At 40.4% G+C, this 14,503-nt stretch overlaps 1 protein-coding gene across 2 annotated transcripts in view; it reads left to right on the top strand.

The window, feature by feature from the left end:
- The window catches only part of REPS2 (RALBP1 associated Eps domain containing 2), a 173,465-nt gene extending 162,527 nt beyond the window's left edge, over window positions 1-10,938 (top strand). For both annotated transcript variants that reach the window (XM_087813660.1, XM_016211178.2), the window contains 2 exons: window positions 4,134-4,239; window positions 5,478-10,938. In XM_087813660.1, coding sequence (XP_087669786.1) covers window positions 4,134-4,239; window positions 5,478-5,546 — 175 coding nt within the window. In that variant the 3' untranslated portion in view covers window positions 5,547-10,938. The remainder of the gene's footprint in view (window positions 1-4,133; window positions 4,240-5,477) is intronic.
- The last annotated feature ends 3,565 nt before the right edge of the window (window positions 10,939-14,503 follow it).

The following is a 14,503-nucleotide window of genomic DNA, read 5'->3' as shown; positions in this document are numbered from 1 at the left end:
TAGAGGAGACTCATGGAAACCTGTGGCAGGAGTGGATTAGAAGAGATGATTGCAAACATTTTGGGGCTCCCTCTGATTCTTCTCCATTTTCTTAGAGTATTTTTTTCTTCTTTTTTTAAATCTATTAAGACTTCTCAACGACCTTTGGCTCCAGAGATTAATTCTCACTGGAGGGCCCAAGCTAAACTGAACTCTTAGCTATAACTCACGTACCTGGGAGAGAGAATCTGGTCTGCTCAGCATGGGCCAGCATCCATTCGAATGTGAAAATAGAGGTGAGGGTTTCTTTAGACAAATAGGACTGCCTGCCAGGGGGCCATCCCTGTGGAAGAAGGGGAAGTAGATGGAGGCAGTTCCCAGAGATGGGGGAAACCTTTATAAACTGGGCACACATAGTGTAGTAGTAGTTTAAGGAGGGGCGACCAGTTCTGATGAACATCTTTCTTTCTAATTTTTTATTTTGAAATAACTATAGGTTCACAGAAATTACAAAAGTAGTACAAAGAAGTCCTCTATCTTTCACCTAGTTTCTCCCAATTATTACATTTTACCTAACTATAGTATAATATCAAAACCTGGAAATTGACATTGGGATAGTGTATGCGCATAGAATTGACCCTTGAACAATGTGGGGGGTTTGGGGTGTCAACCCCCCATGAAGTAAAAATCCATGTATAACTTTTCACTCTCCAAAAACTTGGTATCTGTAGGGGATTGGTTCTAGGACACCCTCCCCCCGCGGATACCAAAATCCACAGATGTCCAAGTGTCCTATTTAAAATGGGTCAGTCACTGCATACAGTCAGTCTTTCATATCCATGGACTCCCAACCACAGATTGAAAACAGTATAGGTATTTGCTGAAAAAAATCTGCATATAAGTACAAGTCCATGTTGTTCAAGGTTCAACTATAATTCTATGCTATTTTATCACATGCGTAGGGTCTTGTAACCACCAGTGTAATCAAGATACAGGAGCCACACCTACCCTCTCTTTTCCACCATTCCTTACCTCTGGAAACCACTGATCTGTTTTCTATCACTATAATTTTGTCACTTTGAGAATGTCATATGAATAGAATTACACAACATGTGATCTTTTGAGTTTGGCTTTCTGCACTTGGCATAAACCCTTGAGGTCCATTCAAGTTGCTATGCATCTCAGTACTGCTAAGCAGCATTCTATGGCATGGATGCACCACAATCAGCTTAGCCATTCCCCTGTTGGAGACACTTTGGTTGTGTCTAGTTGCTGAGTATTACAAATAAAGCTGCTGTGAGCATCTATGTACAGGTTCTTGTGTGTACGTAAGTTTTCATTTCTCTGGGATAAATGTTCATGAGTGTGATTGTTGGGTTCTGTCCTAAGTGTAGGTTTGGTTTTTAAAGAAGCTGCTACATTGTTTTCCAAAATGGCTGTACCATTTTATCTTCCCACCAGCAGTGTATGAAAGATTCAGTTCCTCCACATCCTCACCAGCTTTTGGTATTGTCACATTAAAAAAAAAAATTTAGTTCTTCTAATAGGTGTGTAGTATTATCCCATCATGGTCTTATTTTGCATTTTCCTAATGGCTAGAGATGCTGAACATCTTTTCATATGTGCATTTGCCATCGATGCCCTCTTGGGTGACATGTCTCTTCCTGACCTTTGTCCATTTTCTGATTGAGTTGTTCATTTTACTGTTGAGTTTGAGAGTTCTTTGTGTATTCTAAATACAAATCTATTGTCATATCCTTGATTTGAAAACATTTTCTCTCAGTCTTTTCATCCTCTTAACTGAGCTATTCAAATTCCTTTGACTTTCCATATAAATTTTAGAATAATTTTGTCTTGAGCTATAAAAAATGTTGCTGAGATTTCCGTTGGAATTATGTTGAACCTTTATATCAATCTGGTGAAAGTCGACATTTTTACTATGTTGAGTCTTCCAAATCATGAACATCATCTATTTTTCCATTTATTTAGATTTTATTTCTTTGATCAGTTTTGCATAGTGTTCAGCATGTAATTTCTGTACATGTTTTGATATGTCTAAGGATTTCACTTTCAGTCCTTGTAAATGGTATTATATTTTTAAATTTTGCTTTCCAAGTGTGCATTGTTAGTATATTGAAAATTTTTTGATTTTTTTAATGTTAATCTTCTATCCTGCAAACTCACATTTATCCATGCTGAAATCACTTATTAGTTCTAGGTGATTTTGTAGATTCCTTGGGATTTTCTACATACACCATCATGTCATCTACAAACAGAGACAGTTTCATTTCTTTTCAAGATGTATGCCTTAATACCTTTTCTCATATTATTGTGCTGGCTAGGACTTCTAATATTATGTTGAAAATAGTGATGAGAGTAGAAATTCTTATCTTGTTCCTAATCTTTAGGGGCAAAACATTCAGTTTTTCATTAAGTATGACTGCTATAGTTTTTTTTGTAGATTCTTTATCAAGTTGAGGTCCAACTCTATTCATAGTTTTCTAAGAGTTTTTATCATGAATGGGTATTAAGTTTTATCAGGTGCTTTTTCTACATCAATTAATATGGTAATGTGATTTTTCTTCTTTCACCTGTTAAGATGGTGGATTGCATTGATTGATTTTTTGAATATTGAATCAGTCTTGCATCCTTGGAATAAATTACTCTTGGTCATAGTGTATAATTCTTTTTATATATTACTGAATTCTATTTGCTAATATTTTGTTAAAGATTTTACATCTATATTCAGGAGGGATATTGTGTCTAATTTCTGTCTTGGTAGGCTGCCCCTTTCCAAGTTTTTTGATTAGAGAGAGTAGGATTGGGGGTGGTGTGTGTATTTTTAGTCTGCCCTCAATGGCATTTCTGGATTACCAACTTCTCCACTAGCCAGTCTGGGATCTATGAAGCAAACAAACAAGCAAACAAAAAACAACCAGGGAATTTACTGCTATATGTTTCCCTGGGTGCCACGTTCCCTAGCTGGTTTGCCTTCTCCATTCCACTTTTTGGAGTCATCTTATGTTTGTTTTATACATTATGTCCAGGGTTTCAACTGCATGTACTTACTGGAAGGAATAGGGAGAAGTGTGTCTTCTCCATCTTGTCCTGAAACAGAAATCCAGTCTATATATTTTAAAAAGATTTGAAGTTCCTTCTCTGCATATATATGGATGAAAAATTAATCTTCAAATCTGTTGGGGAAGGGATTATGTATGCCTTCTACAGACTAGCAGAGTGGCTAGCATCGAGAATATTCTCAGTGACTGTTAATCACATCGCTACAGTTGCGTTGCTTTGGCCTAGAACCCATCTCCCAGTGGTTACAAATATGTTTTGTTTTTCTAGGGGCACTTAAATTGCCATTTTGCTCTGAGAATTTAGTATTTCTTGCTATGGAATATAACGTTGAAGGTTATACAACCATGTTGATTTATTTTCCCAGCTGTGGATAGTTTTGAGGGCGAAGGAGAATGCTAGGAATAATTTGGGCTGGACAAGCAGTGTAAGCAGAGACTGTAATGCGCAAAGTGGGACATTTAGTCATTCTATTTATACCTGTTCTATGAATTTACTATAGACTTAATTTGGGAATACAGGTATTAAAACATTTCTGTGTATTTCTCAGTGCTACAGATGTACATGCTGGTGTGTGCACATGCACGTGCTCACTTGCACTCAGGTGTTCATGCCTCATAATAAAGGAATATAGGAAAGTTATGTAGACTGGCTGAATTAATGTAGGATCTTTGCTAAAGATAATGTTCTATTTTTACCTTCAGACTTGTCCACAGGGGCCATGTGCAGGTCTCTTAAATGCCATCAATGCTTACACAAAAAGAGCACTCCAGTTCATATGGTTTGTCTGGAAGAAATACTTATTAAAATATCTTGGAATAAGTGGAATGAAAGTGTTTATAAAGGCCTAAGTCGCAGTTTTTCTTCAGGTGTAAATAATTCATCTCAACAAATTTGTTTCGTTTGGTGTGTGCCTGCCTGCCTGCCTGTTTGTGAATATACAATTTTATTTTTGGAGCCCTGTGACATTAGCCCCTTGTTAGTTTAGCACTTCTCATGAATCAGAGAGCTCTGACAAGGGTTCAAGGTCCAGACCTCTAAGTTCTGTTTCACTGAACTGTTTGTACTTTTTGTAGACAGTCTTCCAAACAGAAGAAGGCTATTCAAACTGCTATCCGCAAAAATAAAGAGGCAAATGCAGTGCTGGCCCGGTTGAACAGTGAACTCCAGCAGCAGCTCAAGGTAAGGGACATCCTGATTTTTGGATTACCAAGCTTTTCATCTAGTTGTTATGTTCTGTTTTGACCATTGGCTGAGTGTCTGGTTCCATTCCTGTTGGTAAGACATGCCTCTTTGTTCTCAAACTCCTTTTGGAAGGCAGAGAATTGCTGTATTTAAGTTTCATGGGTTGGTTCTTGTATGCTTAGAGGAAGACTAGTAACTTTAATATATAGGCTGCATATTGAGTGTTAGTTAAAAGGACAGAGAATCTATTACAAGGGCTGTTTGAAGCATTCATTATTGTCCAAAGCTTCTGGGTAAACCCTTACTTGTTAGATGTACCCTGAATGGTGCTATACTTATTTCAGTGGAGGAGGGTGGCCCTGATGCTATCAAAGGCCAGCCCCTCCCCTGGTACTTTGGAAACGGTTCCATATCACCCTGTTCTTATCATCTGTGTCTCTTCATTATTAATCTCCCCTGTATTAGTTTTGCAGGGCTGCCAGAACAAAGTACTGCAAAGTGGGCAATCTAAAATAACAGAAATCTGGCCTCATAGGCTGGAGGCTAAAAGTCTGAAATCAAGGTGGCCGCACAGCCAGGCGCTCTCTCTGAAGGCTCTAGGGGAGAACCCTGCCTTTTCTCTTCCCAGTTTCTGGAGTCTACTTTTGCTTTTTTACTCACTCCTAATCAGTTTTTTAATTTTTAACATGATTCTCTGCCAGTCACTGATCCTTTTAAACCTGAAGATGAGCCCAGCCGGGCGTGGCTCAGCGGTTGAGCATCGATCTAGGACCCAGGCGATCAGGGTTCGATTCCCGGTCAGGGCACATGCCCGCGTTGCGGGCTCCATCCCCAGTCGGGGGCGCGCAGGAGGCAGCCGATCCATGACTCTCTCATCACTGATGTTTCTATCTCTCTATCCCTCCCCTTTCCTCTCTCTGAAATCAATAAAGATATATTTTTAAAAAATGAAACTGAAGATGAGATTGAGGCTATGGCAAATGTATGTGAGTCAGTCAGTTTCATTTCATCATCTTCAGAAAAGCACTGAGAGATTACAAAATATGAAGCTTCCTTTATCCATCACCAGCTATAAACATGATTACCTTCCAGTCCACCCATCCTTGAGTCAGACAGTACTTAAGTCTTTATGGGTCCAGTTATGTTCCTTTTTAATATCTGATGAACTAAATATGAACCCAGGAAATGACCCCTTTGCTTTTTTGTTTCTCTTTTCTCTATTTTACACAACTCAGGAGGTTCATCAAGAACGGATTGCATTGGAAAATCAATTGGAACAACTTCGTCCAGTCACCGTGTTGTGACCCCAAGATCCAAGTAATAGTGGGTGATCTTTTCTGCCAAGATCTTTCCTTCAACTATTTCAGTCCAACTACTTGTCATAGACGTCTTACTGTCAAAAGCTGTGAGCAGCAGAATAGCATCCATGTCACCCTTTCTCTTGTACATGTGTGTTTTACTGTGATGGAAAAATACAACTGATTATCACACTTGAAATTGTAATTATCAGTGGAATTTATCTACCATTCTTCAGTATTTCCTTGAGGTGTTAGATGTTGCTCCTTAACAAAAATCAATCTTCTAGCAAATAACAATTTAGAGCATTATTTATTTAAAGAATTTATGATTTGTATAAAACCTTATAATCTAGTACCTTCAGGATGCTTGTTTTATTTTTGTATGTATATCATGTACAGTAGGTTGGTTTCCTGAATAATTGGAATTCTAACTGGATTGTCTTTGGCATGATGATAATAAAAACAAAAACTAAAATAAAACAAAAGCATCAGATTTAGACTGGCACTGTGCCCTCCACCGCCATATGCCAAAAATTGCTTCCCTAGTACCATTTCGATATTATATCTAGCTATAAATAATACATGACTATTGTTTTCTACTGAATGTCAAAGGCTTACTGGGTCTTTCCACCTTTGTAAAGTGGAAGTTTTGTCAGTGATCTATTTAACGTGGCCCAGCTAGGCCGTCAACCCAGATAACTCAGTCCTTTCATGTAAATTTTTGGACAAGAGCAATGTGCATTAACTATGATCACCTGATCAAATTAAATAAATAGTTGCCAGATCTCTTCTTTTTATCCTGCATGGGAACATATCTGTAAATGCATGAATTTGGAAACTACCCATCAAATACGAAAGGCTGATGAGACTGTTCGGATTGATAAACATTTGTTGTTTGAACCTAGGTATTCAAACTGGGGAAGAAGAGGGAAAATGGTTGTTACTAACCATTCAATAATCTCTGGTAATTATTTTTGTCTTTGTTATTGTAACCTGGATTGTAAGTGTATTGGGCATAAAGAAATAATGAAAGAAAGCCAATTCTGACACTGGATATATAACTGTTTGGTTCTCTGTGAAGTGTAACCTTGGGCAGTGACTGGTTTATGTGCAGCCCAGAAGTGCCCAACTGAGCCCAGTCTAAGTGAGGTAAAAGAGTGAGCTCAAATTGCAGAAGCCAATATCCTATAGAAATTCCGACAGCTGCTGCTTCACCTGAAAGCTCAAACTGAAAATGGGAATGGACCAACGCTCACAGGGATCAGGGCACGCTGGCTTTAATATCACTTGGAGAGATTGAAGGCAAGAATGCTGTCTCATGCATTCTGCTGTTTCAGCCATTCTTAGGATAGAGGGGTGGGGTGTGCCTAGGGTCCTTTTTGAAGTGGTTTGGATAGGATTGCAGCATGTGAGATTAAGTCTTTGATTTCAGTAGAGCTGACAGCTTTTAGAAAAGTAGGCGATTATTTAATGCTTCCTTACTCCATTGTTAAGCTTTATCAATAGCTTAATGGCAGAAGAGAAAGGCTCAAACAGATGATGTTTTTCCAAAGAAAAACAAATTGTTGATTCTGTTCTGTGCATATTAAAGGCTTTTGCATTGGTTTGATTTTTAAAATGAGAAATCTTGAACTTTCTCTGTTCATTCCCTTTTCCTTCCCCTTTGGCTGCCTTTTTCGTCCCTGGAGGAAGGGTTCAGAATCAGTTTAAACCCTTCCTAAAGTCATGAATGGGTCAGTGCAAAGTTAACCTTTTTTCCCATGTTCTGATATCTGGGGGCTGCAGCAGATTTTATCAACAGTGTCCTTGTTGCAGACGTTTCACAGCATGCTTGCCTTTTGTTACGTTCAATCCAGGAAAGAATAGCATATGCACTTTACCCTGTGAGCTTCCAGTACATACACACTCAGTCAGGATAGCACTTCATATCCATGAAGCAGACATGTAAACTAAGGAATGCTACTCTATATAATGAATTTTTAAAATATTGACATTTCCCCCCATCAAGCCAATGCTAGAGTGAGCCAAATTAGGTCCGAGTTTTGCTTAGTTGGTTTGGTTTTCACTAAAGGAAAAACTTGCATCGCATAATCAAAGCTCCATGAGTTGCATAGTCTGACCAATATTTTAAGATAGACATTGCATTAAAGCACATAACAATAATATCTATACCCAGTCTTCTTCACTGGACTTATAGTGACCACAGTTTATTAGTTGCTTAGAAGTAGATTTTTAAAAAACAAATACAAACACATAAGATGTACACACACACATTATTATTACCTAACTAATGTTTATATTCTATTTCTCTGTTTTCTTAGAGTGTGCACTTTCAATTTAGGATTATAACTCCTGATAATGTTTCTGTGAGCCTTTAATGTGATTTATAGAATTTAATGGTAATTTATAATCACCATTATACCTCTTCTGTAAAATACTCCAAAATTAGACCTGCTTGTTGGGCAGAATTCTGTGAGAGAAGGCCAGTCTTGCCCCCATCCACGCACATTTAATAACCTTGTTAAGTGTTGGTCCTCCATAGGGGTCCCATAGTCCCAAGGATGAAAGTACAGTAGGAGCTGATAGTGGGCTTATTGGATACCTCAGTGTCTCTTGTATGTGGCATATTTCTTTTGCCACCTCCCTATCCAGTAGACATGCAGCAAACCCAAAAGGTAGATATCTGGAATGCAGGTAGGTGGTGTCATCAAGGCAGATATTTGCTTTAGTTGGAAGGATTTAACTGCTTTATTAATATTAAAGAATTGCTTTGGGCCTGATTGGGAGAGGAGGCTGCTTAGCTGGAAGCTATGCCCATTTTACTGTCATTGGAGAAGAGGATGTCTCACCTGAGAGGACCTGTACCCGTCTTTTGCTGTTTGCTTATAGGGAAATCAAGGCCCTGGGAAACCATAGTTCCTAGCCCAAGGATCCATAGAAAGAATTAATTAGTAGCAGAGTTGGGATGCCAGACTGATTTTATGGATTCTAAGATAACTCCTTGAGCCTCTAACAATATTAAAAACGGATTAAAAGAGTTTCTTCTATTTACCTTGAATTTTATTTGCTTAATCAGTCTTACAATATGAAAACATGTTTTAATGAATATTAATTAGATCTAGATATTTCTCATTGTTAGAAGCAAAAAATAAAATCTGAAGGGAAAGAATATGATTAACTATTTGTTCTTTTGAACACCTCACCTTTCATGATGCAATAAGTTACTCTCAGTTTCTTGGCAGAACTTTTGAGAGCTGTTGCTTTGAATGGATTCCATTCCTGTATTCCTTATGGGAGTTTGTATTTAAAATAGACTAGAAATGAACTCAATATGTAGTCAGTTAGTTTTTTTCAGTATATCTTTTGTTACTTGGGTTGCAAATGTTCAATTTCAGCATACTTTAGGATGTGTAATCAAAAACATGAGTTTTCCTTTGATTTCCTACCAACGTCTAAACTATCATAAAGCATCCTTCTCTTCATGTGTGACTTGATTCTATAGTCTGTTTCTAAATGATATTGTCTATTTCTTAAATGACCTCACACTCATGGTGATAATAGATGTGTATTCAGAAGATCAGTAAGAAAATAACCTGGACTGGATGTGTTTTTTTGCAGTTAAGACAAGCTTTTGCAAATGTCTTCTAAGCAGTATTTTGAAATATCTCAATTATTGTATAACACCTTAGAGCTAAAAACATTTGTTCAACACAAAGTAGAATCACACCTCCTGGCTAGATATCAGCAAGGGAAATGTGATTTTAAACATATGAAAAAAAAAGAATTTCAAATATCTTAGCAACCAGGTCTTTCCACATTGACAAGTAGGACTCAGTAGGTTGTAGCTTGAAAATTATGAATGTGTGAACAAAATGAAATATCAGTTGAGAAGCCTTTTTCTTCTCTAGTTAAATAGAACACTAGTAACTTTGGTTTCTCTTTCCAATTGATTTATTCTGTTTTAAGTGTACACTTTTAAAACTCAGATCAAAGGATCACTTGAATTTACGCTTTAGTTACTGGTGTTCTGTTACGGGTTTTTTTGCATCATGACTCAGTGTGGAAAAAAGTGGGGATTTGGGTTTTTGGAGTCCTGAGTTGGCATATCTTGCTTCTCCTTTGGCACAGGCTAAGGGAAACTGCCCACCAATGCCAACAGATCAGTCATTGATGGATATGAGTGTGAGTCTTACTCTGAACCACCCTGCTTTGCTTGTATGCACTGAGAAATGCTTCTAGCTATGTGACCCTCCCAAGAGCAACTGTAAGAACAGCAGACACGAAGGGCCAGACTTTAAAAGCAATATAAGCAGATTCTAAGAGCTGCTTCCCTCCTGAAAAATAGGCTGTCAGAAGCTGCCTTACAAGCCTTCCTTGAAACAGCCAGTCTGTTAAAGTGAGCAAGACATTCCAGGTAGGTAAGTTGATTTTAGACTTCTATAGTTATTTTCTATGTTGACTAACACACATGATGTTAAAGGAGCCTTTTCTTTAAGGTACTGTAGGATTTCAGTTGAGAGGACTTGTTCAAGTTACAGGAGCCTTGCTCTGTTCTTAACAATTGGGGGGTGTTTATTTTTTGTGTTTTGTGAGTTCTCCTATCTTGCTCCAAGTTAAATTCATGGTTGTGTGAGGTTGAAGAAAATGGGTTTATGACTCTGAAGACCAGAGGACACTGGCTTGAATTGGAATTTGGGGACTACTATAAGGAAACCTTCAGGTACCAGTTCCATCCTAAAGCTCCTTCAGGGACCTCTGCCCTGGGGATGGAACAGTTGATACAATAACCTCATTGTATAATGATTGGATCAACTGAATTGCATTGTTTTTGTTTTGTTTTAAGGCAACTTGTGTGAGGGCTTCAACTGCACCCACCTTGGGAACTGGGTACACTTTTTCCTTTAGCACTGCCATTCTGTTTTTCTTCAGCACAAATAGGTTCAAGTGAGCCACAGGCAGGAAGAGCCATTTTAGTTTTTGTAGCAGTGGGCCAGAAGACATAAGGAACTGATGGTCTGTTTTAACCTCGAAAGTAAAATGTCTATTTTTTCATGACAGGTACATTGAACAGTAAAACAAGTAACAGCAAAGTATATATTTGATGCCTTCTGTCTTTTCATGATTGTGTGCTAATAAGTTGTATTAATATTTTACTCAGCCAGAGTCTTATTCATTTGCTAAGCATTGGGAACATTATGTATATTGATCTTAAATATAAATAAATATAGGGTATCCTATATTTGGATTGTGACTTGTAGACTCAAGCTAACCTTTACTGCCTCTTTTTCAAACTTGTTGGAAAGTCTGTGAAGAACATAGGATAAGAATCTCAAACTTTGGAAAATGTACATGATGTGAAACTGGGGTGCCATGTTAAAAATAAATCTATGATGACTAACTGTGGCTTTTATGGAATCTTGCTCTCATGCATTTAGTGCAAGTGACGTGACAAGGAGTTGGAGGTCTTCCCAATTGAATCATAGTCTGAGATTTGGTTATTTTCTCCTCCTAGTGATCTGAGCTAGGTCCTTAAATATCTGTACATGGTAAAACTAGGCAGTCATGGGAATTCATGGCTAATTCACAGCGCATTTTAAAGATCCCACTTACTTCATTCATTTTCAAGGAATGATTTGTGTTTTCCCAATTTTTTCCTCCCCCTAGAAAGAAAATGCTTCACTGGGAGATTGTAAACTAGTTTCTAACATGAACTCAACCTGTCTGTCTGATTTGTTACACATCTTCTGGTGTGTGCCCAGAACACAAGGGACTAAACCCTGGTAGGCAGGAGTCCTGTTGGATGACGTGATACTTTTCCATCCTCAGCTCTTTCTTTTTAGGGGAGATATCAGGGGCCCTGAGATGACCTAGAGGTGCAGAGCTCCTTTTTTTTTTTTTTTTTTTTTTTTTTTTGGCACAGAGGCTTATCAAAGTGTAGAGTTTGGAAATGAAGCTGAAATATCCAATTCCTTTTGAACAAGAGTTCTCAGTTGAGGTTATTTAACAATTCTGAAATATCCCCAAGCCTGGGGATGAAAATGCTCCCAGTATAGCATCTCCATGGCAAACTCCAACTTCAAAGAGTCCTGCCATGTTGTTTTTCAAATATGAGGTGTTCTGGGAGTGCAAAAACTAGTATTTGCAGGCATCTGGGTGGGTTTCCCCTCATTGCATTTTTCTTTCAAGCATAGACTAAAAAGGATTTTTATATTTGAGTATAAGATTGTAATCCAGATATACTTTCCTTTATATGCCCTGAAATCCTCTTAGCAGATCTGACACAGAAACTGTGTAAAGTTTTCAATATTCGCCTGTGAGTATAAGCAGGTCCTCAAATAACATTGTTTCATTATAACGTTGATGAGATGCCATAGGAACTGAACTCTTGTTTATATCAATTTGCCTGTGGTTAAACTGGGTTTCATTATACATCATTTCACTTGGTCACAAAACCTACTGACGATGTTAAGTGAGAACTTACTGTATTCTCTAGCATCATACTGTATTCACTAAAAGCACCATCACCAGAAGAGAAATACTGCATGTGTACATATATATAATGTCTATGTATATATGTGTGTGTGTGTGTGTGTATATATATATATATATATATATATATAAAATATTTTACTTTTGCCAGTGTTGCTTATGCTTATGTTAAACAGAGTGGGGCAAAAGTAGGTTTATAGTTGTTTGTATGGAAAATAATATAATAATAATACAAGAATAAACTCCATATTTTGCATACTCACAACTGTAAATCTACTTTTGCCCTATCCTGTACATGTATGTTAGGTAGAGCTGCTATGTCTCCTGGAATTTGTAGAGTGGCTTTGTGTAGTAGGTGTCCCGTAGGGTCCAGTGACTCCGCCTCCCCAGTCCCCTGAGCTGGGCCTTCTAGGTGCTCCCCTGTGTGGGCTGTGCACTGTCCTGTTGTAGCTGAGCCTTGGTTGCTGTTGGCGTCCCTGGGAGGAACTGACCCCCAGGTCAATCAGCTGTGAGGACCCGCTGCAGCTACAGCCAGAGAGCTGCTGTGCTGGAGACACCCCCATGGAGCAGGATTTACTTCAGTGGGGCTTCGGTGTTCACCAAGTGTGCCCCTTGAGTGTGTCACTCGTGGATGTGGCAGGGTTGTAATCCAGCGTGGTCGAGTCTGACCCCCAGGTGCACTGTCCCTGGGGCCTCCAGGGAGGTGCACAGTCAGCCTGTGCCAGTGCCTTGCCCAGGGCCCCCCAGCGTGAGCTACTCAGCAAACCGTAGTTGGCTGCTCCTTGTGCTGGGCTTGGAGGTGCCCAGGAGAGGCCCAGCTATGAGCCAGTGCAGCTGCCGCTAGTGCCAGGCCTGGGGCCGCTTATCAAGCCGCATGGGGCAGCTGCTGCTTGTCTGAGAGATTTTAGGAAAGTCCTAAGCCTGAGGCTGGAGGGGCCACTTGCACAGAAAAGCCCCTGGAAATGGCCTGGATGAGCTGCAGGCGGGGAGGGGCGGGGCCTCCGGGAGTCACGGGGCGGGGCCAAAGGTGTGGGTCAGGTGCTGGCGATTCAAACATGGCGCCTGCCTGCCGGGGAGGCTGTGCGGGGAGGACTCGCCACAGGAGCCATGGCCTCCGCCAGCCCTTCTGCCCGGGAGGAAGCCGCCCTCCACCTGTTGCCCGGATCTCAGGCAGGTCAGTCCCTCCCCGAGTGTCCCGGGTCCTTTCAGGCCGCTGCCCGGCGCTGGGCTCAGAGGGAGCGTCCGAGTGAGTCCGCGCCGGGCCCTTGAGAGGAGCTGCTGGGGCTCCCGCGGCCTCCGCGACCCTCAGGGACAGTCCCCGCTGGTTTCACAGCCCGGAGTTGTGGGGACGTCTCTTCCCGGCCTGGAGCCCTGGGCTGGGGCCTGCTGTGGGGCTGGGACCCCTGCTCCTCCGGGAAACCCCCCCCCCCGCCAAGATTCCCTCTGGGTTTCCCTGCGGCACCGGGTGTGGGCCCGCGGCGGCGTCTCCGGGATTCAGCCTCGACCCGCCCGCGTCTCCCCCTCCTCCCGGTCTCGGTGCTTCCTCAGCTCCCTGGTTGTGGGGCTTCTGTGCAGTTGGATCTCAGGAGGCTCTGAGTGAGGGTGGTTCTGTGTTTTAGTTGTGATTTTGATGTGGTTGTGGGAGGTGGCGGGTACCGCGGTTACCAACGCCGCCATCTTGTCTCCTCTGTGAATTTTGTATATATATATAAAATATATATATATTTAAAACAACAATAGCCACAGTAATTGTTTAGAACATAGAACAACAGAATATTTTTTTTATGGGGGAAGGAGCATTTTATCATCAACCGATGTCTAAACAATTTTAAAATTGCTGGTGTATGGTGATAATAAGAGCAAACTGACTTTTAGTCAGTTTTATTGTTTTTAAATTTTTCTACAGAGAATGCACCCCTTATTCTTGTGCCTGGGGTGGACCACTCCCATCCTTGGTGTAGAGCAGTGCCTCCACCCCTGTACTAGATTTAATCAAAGGTACAAGGCTGAAGGAAAGCCAAGGGGAAGAAAGATAATGCTTAGGGAATTAAATTAAATACAGATACAGAGAATTGTGAAGTAAGGCCTTTGAAATGCAAATAAAATTGGCCTGAACCTCAACCCATGTGCGGTGAGAGACTGCATCTCAATCTTTCTGAGAGGCAGAGGTAATGGTGGAAGAACTGATGTTTTTATCCTAGTCACTTCTGGCTCTGGTATGCTTCCTAGGAATTAGTTTGATAAATGAATCACTACATTGCACAACTCCAGGGGACATTATTCACGTATTCTCTGCAAAAAATACCACTTGGAGTCTGTGATGCCTCTGTCCTGTTTACAGCTCCATGCTGCACAATCCACTCTCCCTCAGTGTTCCTCCTTTCCCTCTTTATAGAACTGTTGTACTGCTTCTGCTGGCTGAGGGAAGGCAGGCAGGTGGGAAACTTGGGAATCCTGCCAGTATTTGTAACCCA

The sequence above is a fragment of the Miniopterus natalensis genome, chromosome X (genome assembly GCF_054644295.1).
Source record: "Miniopterus natalensis isolate mMinNat1 chromosome X, mMinNat1.hap1, whole genome shotgun sequence".
Lineage (NCBI taxonomy): Eukaryota > Metazoa > Chordata > Mammalia > Chiroptera > Miniopteridae > Miniopterus > Miniopterus natalensis.
Note: the sequence above shows the minus strand (reverse complement) of the source record. Positions and strands in the feature narration are given on the sequence as shown.